General features: G+C 38.2%; 1 protein-coding gene across 1 annotated transcript; it reads left to right on the top strand.

Annotated features, from left to right (window-relative positions):
- Positions 1-9,417: 9,417 nt before the first annotated feature.
- LOC130092447 (gastrula zinc finger protein XlCGF26.1-like) lies at positions 9,418-21,498 on the top strand. Its single transcript, XM_056260302.1, has 3 exons — positions 9,418-9,533; positions 12,201-12,349; positions 20,043-21,498. Exons 2-3 carry the CDS (start codon positions 12,265-12,267, stop codon positions 21,263-21,265), a joined length of 1,308 nt encoding a protein of 435 aa, XP_056116277.1. The 5' UTR covers positions 9,418-9,533; positions 12,201-12,264; the 3' UTR covers positions 21,266-21,498.
- The last annotated feature ends 445 nt before the right edge of the window (positions 21,499-21,943 follow it).

Below are 21,943 nucleotides of genomic sequence, written 5' to 3'. Positions count from 1 at the left end.
GACCGGGTTCGGAACACACGTAACGTTACACAAGAGAACATGATCAGCAAGTATTCGTTTCCTACCGAGATCTAAATACTGCTAAGATTGCCTGCCCTAATTAGGGTACGATGTGACTAGTTGTCTCTCTTAACGGTTCTGTGTCTGATGAATTTTGCCAAACTCACCAGCTCTCTCTCTCTCTCTCTCTCACCAGCTCTCTCTCTCTCTCTTTCTATATGCATTCTCCTTCCTCGATGTTTTATTGTGTTTGTAAATACATTTATTCCTTGTAACGTTTATTAACCGTATACGTAATCACCTTTATTAAATACATATATTCATTGATTGATTCTGCCTGTGCTCATACTTCAAATCACTTAAATGTTTCGATCAGCTATAAGCTTTGAAATGGTATAATACTTTAAATAGTATTGTGACGAAACAGGAGAGCTATCTTTTACGGCCGTAAAGATCGTCTCTTCCTGCGAGTCTCTTAAAGGTAATTTCTCTGTGGAAATTGATGAAGATCCATGACCAGTTTGCTGGACAAACAGATTATTCGATAATAATTAATTCCATTGAGGAGTATCCTAAGAATCTATATATTCCAGACGATTTGTATATGAATATTGAATTATAATTCGTTATGATTTAATTATTGATAAATACAATTGATCTATCTTGCCGATCTGTATGAATAATTGATTATACATCCATTATATTCGGTCGTTCATAACAGATTGCGTAACCCCTTTGCCGGGTGATTTTAACATGTATTGTTATCTGGGTCAAACCCGTATCAATAGTTATTAATTTGTAATTACTAAATATTGAATACATATTCCCCAATGGCCCAAATACTTTACATTGAGATCATACATAGAAAACATGCCGTAATGTACCCTAAGTGTAAACCTTAGACGCATTCATTTTGAAGCGTGCAGCTAGCGATTTGCAAAGATTAATATAAATATTAATATAAAATTAATTTCAAAGTGAACTATCCCTTTAAAAAGTTTACACAAGCGTATAGGCCTACACGAATGTTAGGGATATTGTGAGGTAATCTTTCCTATGTCAAAAGCTAGCCAAAACTAGGCAAAATATAGTCTGAAAATTCATTTGAGCTCTATGATCAGAAAAGGAATTATATAACACTAAACAACTTACTCCGAACTTGTATCCTCGGCGGGATCAATTCGTTCTTCAAAATGCAGCCGTTGGTCGTCCGAGTTTCAAATTCCTGTGAGGAAAAGGTGAATTATTCCCCGCTGTCCAGAATCATCTGAAGGAGTAGCGTGCCATCCTCAAAACGCGATGAACTATCAGTGAATCTGATGAAGAAACTTCGTGTTGTTATGGCATTGATCGGGGGGCGTGCGCGTGTGCGATGCATAGATCACCTATTTACCATGTGAAAAGCTCTGGGGGCGTGGCGGCCTCAGCTCATTAAAGATAATGAAGGGAGAATGAAAAAACTGTACCTTTCCTTGGTTTCAAACGGATTACATACACTGGAAATATTTAATAATATTTTTTAAATAAATTACTTCATTTAAAAGAAGAGAATTTCAGCTGTATGAAGAGAAATCTTTCGTATCTCTGTGACAAGTATTGACTGAGTTACAGTTAATTTTTCGGACGCGTTTCAGAATGGACTTCACTGACAGAGAGAAGGCAAAACGCGGATCATGTTTATTTTTCTTTATTTGACGAAAAGTACAACACTTTGTTTTTGTTGTGAGTACCCACAAAAAAAATAGACACTTAACAGGATCTAATGATGTACAACACTTATATGTAAGATCAAAATCAACAGAGTAATTTGATTCTCTTTTGCACTGATAAGGAAAAAATCGAGCTCGGCGCGACAGCCGACCCCAGGGGGTTAATACTTCAAATCTGTTCTCAAGATGTATAGGCGGTGGTAGGAGACTAGTGTTTGCAATCCTTGTCAGAGCCGTATCTGGGGTAGAGGATGCTACTGCAGCCATATGTGATGCTCGTGACAATCTGATGTCTCGAGTGCCTTTGGGTCTCGCTCCCTGTTTGTGCCATCGATTTGTAAGTCGATCGGCTTGTTTCTCTACACTCAGTATGGCCTGTCGAGGAGGACTAGATTCATGGGACTCACCGGCTGTATGCTGAGGGCGTCCATGATGAAGCTCTGTTGTGTGTTCCGTCTGGTTTGGTGGTCCCACAAGTAACTTTGTTTCAAGAAATGCAATCCTTTGTAAAAGTCTCTAGCGGTTAGAGCAGCAAGTAGATTCCAGAAGAGGAATTTTCTCTTATCCTTTTGCAGTTGTGTTTTCCTTTCCCCGGAATGTAAGCTTTCAGTGGGAGGCTGGTCGGAGAAAATAATTCTGCTTTTTTGTAGTAATCAAGCGTTTGAGCACTGTGCTGATTTGCTGAAGTTAAAATGAGGTGATAAAAGGAGATCAAATATAAAAATATAAAAGCGATAGAGCGATAAAATATATATATAAAAGCGATAGAGTAAAGCGGAGCAGTAAGCAAGAGGGTCCGAACAGTAGCTGAGTAGGAAGTAGTCAATGATATTTGATAAAAAGATATTTGATAGAAAGCAAATATATCCCTTTGCTTTGAACTTTGAGCGTAGTAACTTTGCAGATGTTGTTTATGCTCAAACAGCAACATTACACACTAACTAAAATTAGAAAAGTGAAATCATATTCAACCACCCCTTTAAAAAGACAGAACAGAGATCGATGCCCTGTTCAACCATTCTCTGTCTCCTTTAAATGTTGATTTGCATGTAGATAAAGATCTTTTTTTTATTTAGACAGACATTTCTTTGGTGACACTGATATAGAGGAGGACTACCGACCCCCAAAGATTGTCATACAAGTTATTACATCAGGGCTTTATACCTTGTCTGTATTTTAAGGTGTTTTGTGACTTACTTTCAGATTTCTTCTTTGGCCACGATTGGTGGCCAAGATGTGAAGAGAGTGGCGTGGAACATCCTCTCTCGGATGTTCACTGAAGAAGTGGCCAAGACCATAAGCTGGAAGGGGGCAAACGGCAAGAGGGCATTCGGTCACATGTCGTCAAAGACACTGATGTACCGTAAGTCACTTTAAGTATTCAGCAGCAGGGAAGGGAAGGAAAGTGTAATGGCTCCCACACAGAGCTGCGTGCGGTGCAGTGCTGGGGTCTATTGAAACTGTAAATGGTGTTGCCACAGATAAACAATTTAACTCAAATCTGCCCTACAATTTAACTTTATCTGCAAGCCTAAGCCGGTGTTACAATATATTCGGTTCCTGGTATATCTGGTTCCAATGGGTGGAGCTACCATGAATATTCACAAGACCTTAGCGTGGGCGGGGCGACAAATACAAGCGAGTGGAACAGAAATTATTAGCGTGAGCGCTTTAGGTGGCGTTTTGTCCTAAACTACTCCTAACTGTTCGTTTCTCACGACTGACTGACATAAAGCTTTTTAAATGTCTATTATTGCATGTTTAAATAAATATTTACAAATATATTCTTGTGTTACTTAACTCACCTCTCATTGTGAAGTTCTGTGGCCTTCAAAGAAGAACATATCTTTCATTTTTTTAGAAACACCATGAGGAAGCTTTCCAGATTTTTTCATTTCATACAGGGTTTTAAACATTTCCTTATCTATATTGACAGCCAAAATGACAAATTCAACAATGATGGGTAGGTTTATTTATATGAATTGTGGTTGAGACTCGTTATTATTTTGAAACATCACCAGAGCTAATGTTGAATGCTTCACAAACTATATGTACTGAACCAATTATTTATTGGCCAAAGCTGTGTACAATAGTAAATTGCACAGAAATAGAGGTCTGAAAAGAAGTTTCTCAGGTGTGGTGGGTCATGGACATATAATTAAAAAGTATTCTCATTTAAAGAATATATATATAATTTTTATAATATAAAACAATATGCATAAAGTTATGTACCTATCCTAAATGCGATCTAGACTGTTTAAATATGATAAACAAAAACATCTGCCTCAACATATTTCTGTGTAAAAATTGAGGTTTTTTTGAAAGCATTCATTCATTAACTCGAAATTACTTTTATAGTAAGATACAGTGTCTTAAAATGACATATTTTATTCCTATTCATCTGTAAAAACGAGAATGTTAGACAAGAGAAAAACATGGGATCAAGGACAAAATTAATACAGCAGGACCAATAAAATATTTACTATATTATTCAAATATGTATTTATAAATATACCTTTCCTTAATTTTTTGGTATACCCATGCCTTCTACACCGGTGTGTTTTTTTGTTCACTTGTTTACAAAAAGATTACATAAGAATGATAACATTACTAAACTGATAAGATGTAGGCCCAATTTTTATGATTAATGGTTAGTCACTATTATCAATTAATTTGACCAACGTTCTAAAGCATTGCTAGAGAAAACAACTGTTAATGCATCTGAAGCCTAACATTTAGCCGACGAAGTCAAAAGATGCCCAATCTGGCAACACTGATTAATTCCAGCCAATAACTGGGCAGCCCGGGGTTAAGTCATAAGTCATAAGTAGCTTAAGTCATAAGTAGCCTACCAAATGCATGCTGAATTTAAAACCTCATTTTGTGCTTACAGGTGCTGTACGTGCAAATGGTTTGTGTCGCACAGCCACAGCCACAGACATTCAACGTTATGCCATAAGATGGTTTAACCGGGCTGCAGACCGTGGTGCGGCGAGGAGGCGCCTGACCAACCGGTCTAACCAGGCTGAGGCCGATGATTAGGCTACTTATGTTTATTTGTTCTTTTGTTAAATAAAATGATTTATTTCTTTCAAATTGTTTCAGTTTTAATTGAAATAGTCTGTCGCAGGCTACACATTGTTTTCCAATTCAGAGACCATGCCCTTTACAAATTCCATTGGCCTGTAGCCTATTTATAATCAGAGAACATCTCCTCTCGAAGCACTACTTACAACTAGTCTTGCTATAGCACTTAGAACTGACACATACCAAAACCCACAGACACTTCAAGCCTCGGATTTCACATCCTATTTCTCGTCCTGACATCTTTAACAAGGTGCAGTGCAATCACGTTCACACACTGGATTCATTGCATGAATTTTGGATGAGTTATCAGGCAGTGTGGGGAAAAAAGTGGCATTGCAGACGGAATTTTATGAACGGGTCCAAAATGGACCCAGGCTGGATATGATGCTCATATGACGGGGTCCAAAACGGACCTGGAGCGGATTAGCGGCTCATTCGCGGATCCAAAGCGAAGGCGGGGGGGGGGATGTACCCATTTATGTACGGATACGCAAAGGGACCGCAGTGATGTCAGACCGGATTCGCGAGCCGCCACCGCGGCGTGTGCAAGTGGACACAGTTTCGGGATTTCGGCAAGATGGCGGAACGGGCAATTCAATTCAATTCAATTCAAATTTATTTGTATAGCGCTTTTCACAATACATATTGTTTCAAAGCAGCTTTACAGAAAGTGCATTTCAGAAATGTACATAGAAAAATACAGTTAGTTAATCATCATGTATTAATTTAGGGCATAACATATCGCCGGCGTTGAGTCGTCTCTTCACAGGCGTTTAGTCGTCTCATCGCAGGTGTTGGGGCATCTGAAGTCTCCGTGAGAGGCTGGATACAAACTGGAGCTGACGAACGCTATTTACCTCGGGACGATAACAGCAGAAAAGCAGATGGGAAATAATTAGCGTAGCTGCTGTTCATAATATTAATGCATTCGATCTGATTCAACAGTGGTATAAAAGGTAAGCATTATGTGAATGCTTGGCTGAAGAGATGCGTCTTTAATCTAGTTTTGAACTGGGAGAGCGAGTCTGAGCAACGAACAGTATCAGGAAGGCTATTCCAGAGTTTAGGAGCTAAATTTGAGAACGCCCTCCCTCCTTTAGTAGACTTAGATATCCTAGGAATGACCAGAAGCCTCGAATTTAGTGATCTTAAAGAACGCGATGGATTGTAGGGCGATAGAAGATCCATTAAATACACAGGAGCTAAACCATTTAGGGCTTTATAGGTCAGTAGTAATACTTTGTAATTGATACGGAACTTAATAGGTAACCAGTGCAGAGATGATAAAATTGGTGTTATATGATCATATTTTCTTGACCTAGTAAGAACTCTAGCGGCTGCATTTTGCACTAACTGTAGCTTGTTTATAAGCAATACTTTCTGAGCTCTCGTTCACCTGCCCCAAAATTTTTACTTCAGAATTCAATGTGATTGGTCAAAAGGTTTATAAAAAGTAATTTGAACATTTAAATAAGTGATTGAAACGTTTTATTCCAGAAATGTAAAGCCCAATCAAAGTTTTAACCGAACATGCCAAACGGAAACACCGAACCTAAATCAGCCGTTACCTCAGGCCAAGCAAATACGGACCATGGTTACGCGCAGATGGATGTATTCAACCAGTGGTGGGACAAAGAGAAAGAGTTCCCCTCTTACTCCAGCGAAAGTTCCAGCACCACCTTCGAAGGTAAAAACCTCACAGGATTCGTCTGAAGTTCCAAACGCGTCTCTTGTTGAAGCTATAGAAAAGCTCACCTCCAGAATTGACCGCTTCGGTGATCAGCTGATAGAAAACTCTGTCATGGTGGCTAATATCACCATACTAGTGGAGCTGAATGCCACTGAGATTAAAGAGTGCAAGGTCAAGATTCAAGCGATAGAAAAATCGGGAGAAAGGAAGAGGGGAGAGACCGTCAGGTTATTATCCAGTTCATCATGAGATTCCACCGTGATTCCATCTGGAAGTTGTCCAAAACCTCTAAGATTTGCAAAGATCTGGGAATTCACTTCAAGCAAGACTTTTGCAAAGCTGACAGGGAGACTCGCACAGCTGGATGGCCGAAGATGGAGCAAGCCAGGGCGGCAGGCCAGAATGTGTACTAGATGACATGTGGGCTACATCAACGGTAACAGGGTTACTCTGGATTAGACAGAGCTTTGGACAAAAGTGATTTACCTCTCGCTCTAACAGATTGAGATTTATACCTCAGGCTTTATATTAATAGGTTCTGCCCTAACCTAAACATCTTTCCTGATCACACTGTTGTTGTTGTTAAAGGGGTAAAGTTTTGTTATTACATTAGTGACTAGTGAGTTCTCAGGTTAATAATCACTATGTAAAAAAGGGAGGAAAAAAAGAAAGAAAATTATTTAATTGTTAGCTTGTTAATTCAAAAACAGTGTTTACTTTAAAGCTTTACAAAAAAAGTCACGTTTTTCAAAAAATAAATTATGTTCACTTTAGATCTTTAATTTAAGGAAAATAATGTTTATTTTATTAGTTATTCTGATCACATTTAATAATGCTTGATAGGGGCCTTGCAAGATTGTTTACTTCCAGAAATCTAAATTCTTTGGAATAGAGGATAGTTTTTTTATTTTGGGAAATATATATGGATATAATAATCAAAACCAAAACAAAATATTGATTGATGATCTTATCAGAGTTGTAAAGGATTTAGGTCAAAGGTATCCTACTGAAAACTTTATTTTCTGAGGTGATTTTAAAATGGTAATAGATGATTGGCTTGATAGGTCTCCTTCAAAATATACAAGACATCATTACAATCCCATATTGCTTAACTTTTGTAGTGTGTTTAATTTGATAGATGTATGGCGGACTAAAAACCCTTGTATCCAAGTCTTCACCTGGTTTAAACCTGATGGCTCAGTGAAATCTAGATTAGATTTTTGGCTAGTCTGAAGTTGGATCTTGTCTGGAGTCAAGCTCTATGGTTTCCGCTGCACCTTTAACTGACCACTGTATGGTTAAACTTATTATTAAACCTGCAAACACATATCAAAGGACAAAAGGGTACTGGAAATTTAACTCAAATCTTCTAAACAGTGAAACCTTTTGTCAAGAAATTATAGCTACAATTAATAATATAACTGGAGATTCAAATTTTACAACTTATAGAGAAAAATGGGAATATTTAAAATATAAGGTGCGTCAGATCTCTATATCTTCGGGTAAATTATTAAGCAGGAATAGCACAAAATTTTTTTTTGGAAATTATTAAAGAAATAAACAGTATTTGTATTAGACCTTCCTTAAATGAAAGTGACAAACAAAAACTTATTCTCTTACAATCTCACTAGACAACATTTATTTTGATAAAGCCAAAGGAGCGTATATAAGATCAAGGGTGAAAGGAGCTCTGCCTATTTTTGTAGATTGGAGAAAAAGAGACAAGAGCGTAATGGTATTAAGTCTTTGCTAATTAATAACCAAGAATGCACAGATCCTGATAAGATTTCTAAGGAAATTTACAATTTCTACAGTAAACTGTATTCCTCCTCTTATTCACACACAGATGCCTATGCGTTCTTTGATCTTATTAAAGATTGGATCCCCAAAGTAGATAAGAGTTTTAAAAATGTTTGTGATGCAGATATTAGTATGGTTGAAGTGGAAAAAGCCATGAAATGTTTATCATTAGACAAATCACCCGGTTTAGATGGATAAACGAGTAACTTCTATAGGCATTTTTGGAAGTATTTTAAAGACCTTGTTTTTCATATGTTAAAAGAAATATCTGAATCCCGCATTCTTCCAACTACTATGAAACAAGGGATTATCACTCTCATCCCCAAACCTGGGAAAAAAGTAATGTAACCCCGTCTTCCTAAGCTTTTGGTGAATGGAGTTTCTCTAACTCACATAAATGTACCCAATATTATAATTCGCAAAGCCTTTGTGGAGGAATTATATCCTTATTCTTCAAATAAAAATTCAATCTCTCAATATTTTTCCAGTGCTGAAATTAAGAACTTAAGAACAAAATATCTTAAATTTCCAGTTGCACCAAAAGCAAAGGAAGTGCACTTTAAAATTCTGAGTATATCCATCTAGAGAATTTTTAAGATGTCGATTTGGTCTTGATGCTAATAGTTCCTTTTGTGTTGATCAGATTGAAACAACAGAACATCTATTTTATGATTGTAAATTTGCCTATACCCATGCCTATACCTTTTGGGAGGATTTGCATTACTGGTTATTTCCTAAATTTAAGGATTTACCTGTATTAACAAAGGAAAATATAATTTTTGGTATTTTATGAAAGATGAAACACTTAACTTGGCAGCAAACACATTTATTATTCTTGGGAAATTCGTTTTACACAAGAATAGATTCCTGAAAACACTACCAAACATTTACGTTTTTCATAAAGAACTTGTGTCATTACTTCTTATCGCTAAAATTGATAAAGAAAAAGAATGCCTTAATCTTATGTACTTTGATAGAGGATGTGAAACTTTATGAAAACCCCTAGTGTTTTATTTTATTTCCTTTATTTTTTTTGTAGGCTACCTTATTTGATTTCGTAGTCAGTTTGCTGTCTGGGCGATGGTTTGAAACAGAAAATCTTCCTCTTTGTCACCCTCCAGCACATTAGGTGGCGCTATGCTCCTTTTTAGTCGGTTTGCAACTCGCCAGTAAATGCACAGAAGAAAAAGAACACGTCATAATGCTGCGCCGCACTTTCGTGTGTGAGGGGATTCGACTGAAGAAAGGTTTGTGTTTGTAAGCATTTTAAGCGTTTAAATTGGTAAAAACCGTTAATTCAATGTTATAGTTTTTGCAAGCGCTGTAGAATGAATAGATTATTATTCAACGTGATATTGTAATGCTGTATCTAACATTTATCAGTCTTATTTTTGTGAGTAAAGTGCATCCACACAAAAGTAATAGAAAACATGCGTCTAATTTTCTTGGTTAATAACTGTGGAGACGTCCCCAATGCATTATAATATAATTTACATTGAATGTGCATAATTGTTTTCATCTTTGAAATGGCTTTTTCTCTCTTCAAACATTTTAGCTTTTTATTTCGCACATCCGGGTCACAAACTGCTCGTTCACTTTGAAATACCGAAAAGCAAAACAGTGCTTTAACTATTGACCATCGTTGAGGAAAACAGAAGAAAATCAGCAAATACAAACTAAATAGAGACACTTGCAATTATTTGTATTAATTATAGATAGTACTATTATAAATTGAAGCTATGGCCCTTTAGTTACTGAGTTTTGCCTGAGCGGTGCATATTTCATGATTTAAAGTGGAGCACACAAGCCTACTGTATATGTATGTGCAATATTTATAGAGTCTGATCACCTTTTTGTTAAAGAAAGCAAGAAATGAATGTTTGTATTCGCACAATATCACATTAAAGAGCATTAGAATTAGACAACATTATACATCCCATAAAATATTAATTATGAGTAAAGACTGTGCAAATTTGATCATGCACTTATTTCACTTTGTTACAAACAAGTATTACAAACAAATTAAAGTTGTTCAAATAAGTGAATATTTCCAGCCCAAATTCCACAAAAATAACTAGTTTGATCATCTTAAATGTGTCCCATACTCTGGCTTTGACTGGATATGATTATATTTTAGAAAAGATTGGAGGTAAATAATAATAAATGTCACAACAATAAAAACAATAACTTGCAGATCTTCATTTATCTCAGGACTGTGAAAACAACGCTGGAAAATTATCGCACACATAATGTTGAACTGTTTGAAATATTGATACTACTTTGTCAGGTTTAACAAATTTAGTTTAATTTTCTTGTCTAAATTGCCGATCTTCCATTGACTAATGCAGGCATAAATTCGATTACGTTTCTAATCGGATGTGATGACATGCAGACTGTGATAAAGGCCTATTTCAGGTACTGACAAGTTGTAATGGGAGAAATGGAGCCATTCAAAATACCCCCCAGAAGATTTTCTAATCAATCTTTTTTTGTGTATTTATTTCCGCAAACATTAACCATAATATCTGATAGACGTTAATCTCATTTACTAGTCTTCTACACTACATGTCAACCTCTTACCTTGTGCGACAGCGGGGACCCTGTCACTCATTCAGTGAACATGTTTGTGGGATGCAGGTGCTCCTGTCAGCAAGTGGTGCTCACTGTAGTGATGTGTCGTTCATGAACGGTTCGTTCATTTTGAACGAATCTTTAATATGACTCAGGACTACCGAGTTGTCTCAGAGAGTGATTTGTTCATTTTGTGTTGATCGCGCATGCGCATTGCGCAACATAATGGTTTCTGAATCTGTACTGGAAATGATTAGTTCATCTCTCTCGAGTTCGGGTTCGGGACGGGTCCGAGTCTTTCGTTCTTCCTGTCAGTCCCATAGAGGCTATGCTGTCAGTACCGGAAAGAGTAATGATTAGTTCATCTTTCGAGTCTCGAGTTCGGGTTCGGCCGGGTCCGAGTCTTTCGTTCTTCCTGTCAGTCCCATAGAGGCTATGCTGTCAGTACCGGAAAGAGTAATGATTAGTTCATCTTTCGAGTCTCGAGTTCGGGTTCGGGACGGGTCCGAGTCTTTCGTTCTTCCTGTCAGTCCCATAGAGGCTATGCTGTCAGTACCGGAAAGAGTAATGATTAGTTCATTTTCTTCGAGTCTTCGGGTTTGAGTCCTTCGTTCTTTTGTGTGTGTGTGTTGCTAACGGCAAGAATAAATACATAGATTCAACTAATTAAAGCCTGTATTCTAATGGTCTAGTGTCAGAGGTCCTGGGTTCTTCTAATCCACACTCGTATAGGGTTTTTTCTTCTCATCAAATTCGATTATGTTTATCAGTTGTTGTATATCAGGCAGGGACACTTTTGTGTATATTTTGTTTTGTAATTTCACCGGAACGAATAGAGAGTCTCCGCAACGGATTGAAGCGCGTGTCCGAGTGAAGACTGTGCGCGAGCCACAAGAGAACACAGTATCCGCGCCACTGATCGCAGCGTCAACGAGCACTTTGATCACTTGATAAAAAATTTTTAAAAATACATTTCAGCGCTAGATCGCCTCTTATTTAAAAAATGAACAAAATGAATGCTCTGCTAGTTAACTGGAGATGTTTTATTTTTGTATTGGTACATTCGTGCTGCGAGATGTTTCAAAAGTGGTGGGGACAATATCGACCTTAGCAAAAAGTGGTGGGGACATGTCCCACCCGCAAATTACGCCTATGCTATTAGGATGTGAAGAGAGTTTATACCAGAATAACAAAAGTGTTTATTGAAAAAATGTCCTAGCCTAACTTTAACTCTCACTCTGACACTCCCTTACCAGTGCATTGAACTAGAGCTGATTGAGACTCACCCAGAGATTTAGTTTGGATTTATTTTTCTTTGTTAATTATTCTTTTATCTTAAACAGGGACAGAGTGTCCAAACACACAGAAAAACTCCTGGTGAAGCAACTGAGATCCACGTGACACAAGATGGCGTTTATTAAAGAGGAGAGTGAAGAAATGAAGATTGAAGAAGTATTCAGTTTGAAACAAGAAGATACTGAGGAACAAATAGGTTGGTTTCATACTCAAAACTGAACTCAGTCATTTAAAATGCCGATGTCTACAGAAATGTCCTATTTAAAGCAGTTTTATTTGACGTGTAGTGGGACCTCTTGGGCAGTGGGGTGGGAATCTCTTGGCACCTCAGGATTCGATTTTGATTCAGAAGGGTGCGATGATAAAATGATTATTGATACATCTGACTGTGACATTAGGTGAATCTTTAGTCACAATCCGATTCGATTCAGTGAGTCATGATCTGATTCCAAAACGATTCTTGATCTACATATTTTTTATTATTAATAAGGTTACCGACTTTAAATCTTAAATTTATTTGTACATAATTTGTGACAATTTAATTGCCACAAAATAATTTAATTAAGTTTTAATCTTATTGTGTAAGAATTTTCAGCACACAGTATAGCTTCACAACATGCAAGCAAAAATGATATACAAGTAAATAATAAAGATGAACAAAGAAACATAACAAGCAATAAACAAAGAGTTCTTTCAATATCTAAGGCAACCCTCTACAATGCAAGTAAATCACTCGCATATGTCTATCATTAGCCATTGTCTAATAAATTCTTATACTCGCCTGTGTGTGTGTGTGTGTGTGTGTGTGTGTGTGTGTTCGATACCAAGTATAAGTTGAGCATAGACATATTTTCACTCATTGAACTCTGACTGAGCGCTTCAGGGTTTCACTCTCCATCAAGCGATCTGTACTATTTCAATTCAGCTCAATGGATGCGCAAGGTATTTGACGTACCGTAAAGTCTAGCGTGAAGACGCACGACTCGCTGTCGCTTTGCTGAGAGCGCTGTTTCTCTCACACACACGCATAGAGAGAGAGCAAGAGTCTTGCATACCACGCAGAATCGACACGCTACATGTAAATTATATTCTTTGTTGGATTTTCAAAATAATAAAAATAAATTCTTTTGAGATTATTCGGCTTTTAAGTACAAGCAGAAGATATGCAGGTGTCTCTGGGAGTGGGGGAACTAATGCGCAAATGGCGATCTCATTGGCTGGAGCTCATCTCAACTTTGATTTCAGCGAATCAGTTTGAGTGAATGCTGACAACGTGATTAATATTCATGAACCCAGCAGGTTATCAATCCTTAGTGTGCTGTATATTGTTATTGGTAGTCAAATTAGTAGTAGTATTATTAGGGTTGGGTATCGCTTGTTTTTTTTTTTATACCGGTGCCAAATCGATACTTTTAAAAAGGTTCCCTGTGCCTGAACCGATACAAAAAAAAAAAAGAGAGAGAGAGCCTCAAAACGATGGTGAATGACATTCAATTTTTTTTAAATTAAAAAGTCGTTCTTAAGAGTAAATATATAAATATAAGTAGTCTAAATCCAAAACACAACAAATTTACATAACAAATACACAGTAAAACCTAAGCCACCTAACCCAACTACAATAATTTAACACTAAATAACACTACAGTACTAATAACAGCAAAGTCTGTGTATTCTTGGAATGCTACAAACCAGCTTTAAATTTCAGCAATTTATTTCTTTTCAAAAGCATTTTTTGCCTTCTCTGGCCAAATACAACACCTCTCCTGACTTATTGCATGTCCTGCACAAGGTGAGCGTTATTTTAGAACGCATCATCACCTTAAATGCCCCATCGTTGAAGAACGCCTTCATGTTTACAACTGTGACAATGAGCGCTCATCTGGATCAACTGAAGGCTGGATTTTCAAAAGTACGTGAGGTTCGCAGCTCTATTGTTGCAGTAAACTTGCACAACGTTTTTGAATTAATTTATTAGATGTATGCAGGTCTGTTATGGTATGGACATCGTTACATTTTCACACTAAACATGACGTGGAACAAAACGAAATATGATTGGTTGCGTTACATGTCAGTCAGTCCGTGGCTGATATTTTTATTCTTAAATACATAAGTGAATGCAATTTGTCATATAAGAAACCTTTATAATGATCATGATTCATGTTAGTTGATCTATAACGCACAATGTTCGCCATGTTAGTACGCGCGGCAGTTGAGAGATATTTGAATCTGTTGAGAGAAATGAATCTGTTAGATTTACGCCTACAACACGTCAATTCATCCACATCTACCGAAATACATTAAAGTCAGTGTCTGGTGGATTATGAGAAAAACAGAATAAACTTTATAGTTACCTACACAATGTGTAACTAAACACGTCAGTAGTGTAAATGACAAATATGCATTCATACATGCTTAGCAAGTTTTTGTTCTAATTACTAAAGTTCCATTTTGAGGTTGACCGATGGGGAGTTTTCTCTGGCCAATAACGATATTTAGAAATCCAGGCAGCCGATGGCCAATATATGCTGATTTATAATCATTTTGATCTTTAAAGGGATACTTCAGGATTTAGCATTAAGCTTTGTATTAGTAGAAAACCTGTAGTATTTTCAAATTACCGTGCTTTCCACCCTCATATCCCCCTGAGACGAGAGATTTCTGTATTTTTTGTCTGGAAAAAATCCTCCGATGAAGCTAAAATCGTAATTTTGCGTCATCGGAGGATTTTTTGGCCAGAGGCTAAAGACTACAGCCAGTAGTAGGAGCTGTTCCGCATGTTCTCAACCCGCCCATAGAGGCTGGGATCTCACTCACAGAATGTACATATAGTGTCAGACATCTTTTTTGGAAGCTCAGCTAGCAGGCTCTTGTTCTGTGGAGAAAGCTGAGTAACTTAGTAGGAGAAAGCTGAGTAGTAGGGGTACAACTCCTTGCGCTTATGCAGCTCCACGTCCGCGACTAACTTCGACTTGACAGAGACGCGAGTGTTGCATGTACTTTATTAGACACTGGTGAGCAAATGTACATAAAACTAATCAATGTTATTTAGTTCAACATGATGAAATGTTAGAATATGATCTGTATGTAATTCTAATGTTGATCTAGCTTACTGCTAGTCTCATAGAGCCAACAAACAACCTAACTAACAACATTCAACACACTCAAATGTCGTTTAGTGTGATAGTGTAACTGTTAGAGCAAGTGAAACACCGCTGCGTTACCTCAAGTTTAATTCGTCTAATAAACTGACCTGTGTGAGTATTAATTCAGCACTTGCGTGTAGTTCGGTAGAATGAAATATCCTTATTCCTTTATATCCGCGGGACTCGCGTTGCGTGTGGCGCTGGTATACGTCTCTCATTAGCAATCGCGCCCTGCTTCATACCACAGTCATGATAAAACATCAATGTATTCAGTCATCCATAAAAGATCCATCAGCTTGACGACAAGATCCATAATTCCGCTTAATGCTTTGCGTCATCAATATACGCCTTTGTTATTGTAAGAAGTTAGCGACCCCTGGTGGTGAAAAATCCTACATATTGTACCTTTAATGCCTCAACTTTTAAAGGAAAAAAAACTTTAAATATGGCATTTTGATGATCAAAGCTGAGTTTTAAGGGATACAATTATTTACTACAGGGGGACTTTTGACCCCTTAACTGTCACCCTCCTTTTTTCCCGCATCGACATGAAAATCACTATCCAAACTTAAATGGTTATGATTCAAAAATGCTTTGGAATATAGACTTATGGTTGGTCTTGTTTTAAAGAAGACATTTGGCATATTATAGTAGAAGTGAAGGTAAATTATACATTATGAAAGTGAAAAAGAAAAAAGTTATAGAAGTTTGAGTTTATGGAAATGTACAATATAACAATATAATTATTTATATTTTAAATAAAAACTAATATTTTTCAAAACATGTTTTACTCACAACTTAAGTTTTAGTTTCAAACTTTAGGTTGATATCTCAAAAATGAGCTTTCAGTAAGATTTTGTTTGGGCGCAGTACCAAACTGTTTCACAAGATGACATCCAAGCTGCATTACTGACCATATAAGGGCGCCTTCATTTCCATGTTTGGTTTGAGTGATCTTAGACATATGTTTCCATAATATTCATACAATTTATGAAGTAGACAATCCTATTCAGAAGTAGTATGAGCAGTTTGGCAGTATTTTATTTGAATTCAACCTCTAATAATCACGTAAAACACTTATGTGCGTTAGAGGTAGGGATGCACTGAAATGAAAATTCTGGATGCACTTGGCTGAAAACCCAAATATAACGTTTTAAAAAATAATTATTAATTCTTATTTTAAATTCATTTTGTGTGTAAATGTATTAAACTTTGTGATTAAATACAATAATTCAATTACATTTACATTTATTCATTTAGCAGATGCTTTTATCCAAAGCGACTTACAAATGAAAACAATAGAAGCAGTTAAACTAACAGTAGGACAACAATATGCAAGTGCTGCCGAAAAAGTTGCGTCTTCAGCTGTTTCTTGAAAGTGGCTACTGACTCAGCAGCTCTGGTTGAGTTGGGCAGAGGAACAGTCATGGTAAAGGTCTGAGAAAGAGATTTTTTTTTTACCTCTTTGAGATGGTACCACAAGACGACATTCGCTTGCAGAGCGCAAGGATGTGGATGGCACATAAGTCTGAAGTAATGAGTTTAGGTAAAAGGGAGCAGTGCCAGTGGTTGTTCTGTAGGCAAACGTCAGAGACTTGAATTTAATGCGAGTGGCAACTGGCAACCAGTGGAATTTTGTAAGGAGAGGAGTAACGTGTGCTCTCTTTGGCTCATTAAAGACCACTCTGGCTGCAGCATTCTGGATCAGTTGCAGAGGTTTGACAGAGCAAGCTGGAAGACCAGGCAGGAAAGCATTACAATAGTCCAGTCTGGATAGAACAAGCGCTTGGACAAGGAGTTGTATAGCATGCTCTAGTAGGAAGGGCCTGATGTTGTGCAAGGCAAATCTACATGACCGGGCAGTTCTAGCAATGTGGTCTGTGAAGTTAATCAAGGTCAGCCAGGAATCTTGGGGTTGTAATTGATGATCAATTGGAGTTATGGATGATGAGCCTAGCTGAATTGAGAAGTTGTGATGAAGTGTTGGGTTGGCCAGACCACAAGTAGCTCTGTAGAAAGTGGTGGTCCATCCAGCCAGAGATGTCTGTCAGAAAGGCTGAGATACAAGCAGCTACCGTGGGATCGTCAGGCTGGAATGAAAGGTAGAGTTGTGTGTCATCAGCGTGGCAGTGATAGAAAAAGCCATGTTTCTGAATCACTGATCCTAGTGATGTCATGTAGATGGAAAAGAGAAGTGGTCGAAGCACTGAGCCCTGAGGCACCCCAGTAGCTAGATGTTGGGTCTTAGACACCACACCCCTCCATGACACCCTAAAGGACCTACCTGAGAGGTATAAGACTTGAAGCATTGGAGTGCGGTTCCCGAGATGCCCTTCATCTTTAGGATTGACAGGAGGATCTGGTGGTTAACTGTGTCAAAGGCAGCAGACAGATACAACCTGTTAGGGTTGATGGAGAAGGTTTTGAAAAGCATGCGAGCGTCAGAAGAATTGTTAATTTTGTTGTGATAGTAAGTCATTTTAGCAGTAGAGATATTAGAGGAGGGATTGATAAAGACCAAGGTCTGTAGGATCTTTCGATTTGCACCACTTCCTCTCTGCACTTAGAACGATGTTTGCGGAGAACATCAGATAACCAGGGTGCAGAGGGTGTGGCGTGGGCTGGCTTGGAGGAAAGGGGGCAGAAGTTGTCCAAGCAGGATGTTAAAGTGGAGAAAAGAGTATCAGTTGCACTGTTAGTATCTAGTGTTGAGAGCTGATCGGGTGGAGGAAGTTTGGATGAGACCAAAGAGAATAGGTGAGAGGGTGAAATTGAGCGTAGGTTCCGCCAAAAGGTGACCTGTGGAGGGAGTGTTGTGTTCTGGGGCAGGTTGAGTTTGAGAGTGAGGAGGAAGTGATCTTAGTGACCACTGTATTGTCAGTGGAGCAATAGCGCGTGTAAATAAGGTCCAATTGGTTACCTGATTTAGAGTTCTCAACGGGCCTGAAAATTACAACCCGACCCGACCCGGCCCGTGGCTTTTAAAGCCCGGACCCGATGTAACCCGACACATCAACATGAATTATCTGCCCGAACCCGACCCGCGGCCCGACGCCACCCTTGATCGGTGAGTGATGTAGAATAGAATGACTACTGCGCTTGACGCAGAGAGAGAGAGCCCCGGCCGCGCGCGCGCGCACTCTCACGTCTCACACATTCCGCCCATCCAGCTGACATAAACCACATTTCAATAAACGAGAAAAACTATCCAGTGATTAAATGTTTTCTGTATTGACGCAAATCGTGTGCGATGTCCTAAACTGCCGAGATAATCACACAACGTGTCGCGCCGCCCCTGAGCAACGGTGATTTCACCTGCAGCAAGTTTACTTTTCACCAACTCCATCTTCTTCTCCGGGCTAAAGGCGTGCACGCAGCGGCGTCAGGTCTGCCCTCGCGTCGCGATGCACGTTGCATGCAGCAGCCAGACTTTCTTTACAGTGAACAGCAGCGATGAATAATAAATGTTTTTTTTTTCTTTCACTGTACAATTCAAAAGATTAAGCCCGAGGTCCGATCCGACCCGAGTCATTTGCAAATATTTTCGGCCCGAACCCGCGGGTCCCGTCGGGTTTGTCGGGCCGACCCGACCCGTTGAGAACTCTTACCTGATTTGTGAGTAGCCGCAGTAGATACTCGTTTGAGGTCGAATGAGGCAAGCTGGGCCTCTTAATAATGAATCTGAATAAAAACTAAATCAAGCCAATAAAATGACCAAACTTTTATTTCAAGTTACAAAAAATTTTGACAGAAAATAGGCCTATATTAAAATAATATAAAATATCATCATATATCAATATATTATTCTTTATTCGGTTCTATGCAGCAGAATCAGATTTAACAGATTTATTTTTTGACCTGTTATCAAATTAAAGTAGTCCAAAAAAGCTGTTATTATCAGAGCAGATGGCAGGGAGAGGATCAGTGAACAAGAGGGTGGCGTCATTTGAACAGCGTTTCCCAGCATGGCTATACACACAGTAGGGCTATTGCAAACAGAAACAAGTCCAGTGAAATTTAATGTCGGCACGTTTTTTAGCAGACTTTGCCTTTCCGGTGAGTGAGCGTGAACGGTACATGCATTTGGGCCGTGAGCGACTGAGCAGGGCGCGTAACACACACTGAGGTTGCAGCGGAACATTGAGCAGAACGCGCTGTGAACACGGTGCGGAGAGCACAGCGCACACACACAGAACACGCTTCGAAGTTGTGCATCTTTCGGAAGCGGAGCCGCTCGCAAAGTCACAAAACATGCTGAGCCAGGTGAAATAATAAGTGAGTGAGATTAATAATTAGTTCAAACCGATCATTTTCAACAGCCGAAATTTCGGTGCATCCCTATTTTCTATGTAATATTACTTTGTTGTTAATTTTATTCCTAACTTGCAAATCATTCACACATTTTTAAAAACAAAATAGTTCTAAGCACTTTGTTTTATGATCTGTACTGACAATGATTATTTTTTATTTTGTGTATAAATAGGATAAGGTAATATTACAAACTGTTACTATGCATTTATTTTGGATTTATTGTCAGTACTTTGTACTGTGTGTGATGACCGTGTTTGTTCTCCCCCACCGAAGACAATTTTGACCAACGAAAAACCCTGGATAAGATGGGGTATATAGCCTATATCTTGTTGGTTTTGATGCTTAAAATGTTTTTTTTTTTTTTTTATATTTTGATGTCTTTTGCTTTGAGCCATTAAACTGGTGTCAACTTGTATTTGTCTTTTTTCATCTTAGACCTGATGGCGCTGAAAGAGGAGAGTTCTAAGGAAATGGAAGAGAAAGATCATGATTTCATGACTGGAAAAAAATCTACACAGATTGATAAGAACTCACGGAAAAGAGCTAAAAATTTCACCTGCCAACAGTGCGGAAAGAGTTTTTATCAACGTGGAGCCCTTAGAGTCCATATTAGAATTCACACCGGGGAGAAACCTTTCACCTGCAAACTTTGTAAAAGGAGTTTCAATGAAACGGGACAGCTTAAAATTCACATGAGACTTCACACTGGAGAGAAGCCTTACACCTGTCAACAATGTGGAAAGAGTTTCGCTCAAAAAGGAAACTTTACAAACCACATGAGAATTCACACAGTAGACGACCTTTTCAAATGCCAAAAGTGTGGAAAGAGGTTCAGTGAAAAGGGAAGCCTTAAAATTCACATGAGGATTCACTCTAGAGATATCTCATTTACTTGCCAACAGTGTGGAAGGAGTTTCACTCAAAAAGGAAACCTTCAAAAGCACATGAGAATTCACACCGGAGAGAAGCCTTACGCCTGCAAACTCTGTGGGAAGAGCTTCACACGGGAACTAGGCCTTAGGTACCACATGCAAATTCACACTGGAGAAAAGCCGTTCAAATGCTGTTGGTGTGTAAAGAGTTTCACACGTAAAGAGACCCTTGAGGACCATATAAGAAGTCACACTGGTGAGAAGCCGTTCACATGTGTTCAGTGTGGGAAAAGTTTTGTTGGAAGACAAAACCTTAATAAGCACATGAGGATTCACTCAAGAGAAAACTATTTTAAATGTCATCATTGCGGAAGTAGTTTCGCAGACATGAAGCGCCTTAAGAATCATGTAATAACTCACTCTGGAGAAAAGCCTTTCATGTGCAATCACTGTGGAAAGAGTTTTAAAAATAAAAGAAGGCTTAAAATTCACATGAGACTTCACAATGGAAAGAGGCCTTTCACATGTCTTCAGCGTGAGAAAAGTTTCACAAATCTAAGAGACATGAAACGTCATTTCCAAATTCCCTCTGGAGGAAAGAAATTGGATTGTGATAAGTGTAATAAATTTATTTTGCCATTACACTTACAGATACACCTGAAAAGTCACACAGATTTGAGACCCTATTTGTGTTTGTGTGGAAAGAGTTTCAAATGGTTTAGCAATTTAAAATGGCACCAGAAAATTCGTATCTGTGTGAAATTAAGGCTACGTTCAAGCCGTTGATGAATGTGGACCAAATCAGTTATTTTTTTCTCAATGTTTATTTGTCGTGAGACTGTTCACATTACCTTTACACACTCACTGGCCACTCTATTAGGTTCACCTGTTACTATTTGTGAACACAAATATTTAAACAATCACATGGCAGCAACTCAATGCATTTAAGCATGTATACATAGTCAAGATGAAGTTCAAACTGAGTAACAGAATGAGGAAGAAAGCTGATTTAAGTGACTTTAAACGTGGTATGTCCACAGATCTGACACCTGTCATCATCCAGTCACAGCCCCCCCTGACGGTGTATGTGGTCCATATCAGACACGGATCAAAAAAATTTTTCTGTCACAAGTGATTAGTTATTGAATCTGATTGGAATTATAAAGGAATATGTATTTTTTTTAGCTGTTTTTGTTTATTGTAAGCCCATGTGTTTTTTTTTGTGTTTTAGAAATGCCCATGTTTAGAAACTCACTGACTAAAAAAAATGCCTATGGGGAAAAATAAAGTATCATTACTACTGTTGTGTAGGTTATTGTATAGTGAAAATAACCCTATAGCACTAGGAAAACGAAAATGATGGGTGTCGCAATATACCGGTATTGGCGATAACCACCATGTTTAAAATGAATAGGACTGTTATGATAACATGACACGTAAATACTCCAGCGCGAGTACCTGCTT

The sequence above is a fragment of the Rhinichthys klamathensis genome, unplaced genomic scaffold (assembly GCF_029890125.1).
Source record: "Rhinichthys klamathensis goyatoka isolate OS25496 unplaced genomic scaffold, OSU_Roscu_1.1 h1tg000176l_1, whole genome shotgun sequence".
NCBI classification, from domain to species: Eukaryota; Metazoa; Chordata; class Actinopteri; order Cypriniformes; family Leuciscidae; genus Rhinichthys; species Rhinichthys klamathensis.
Note: the sequence above shows the minus strand (reverse complement) of the source record. Positions and strands in the feature narration are given on the sequence as shown.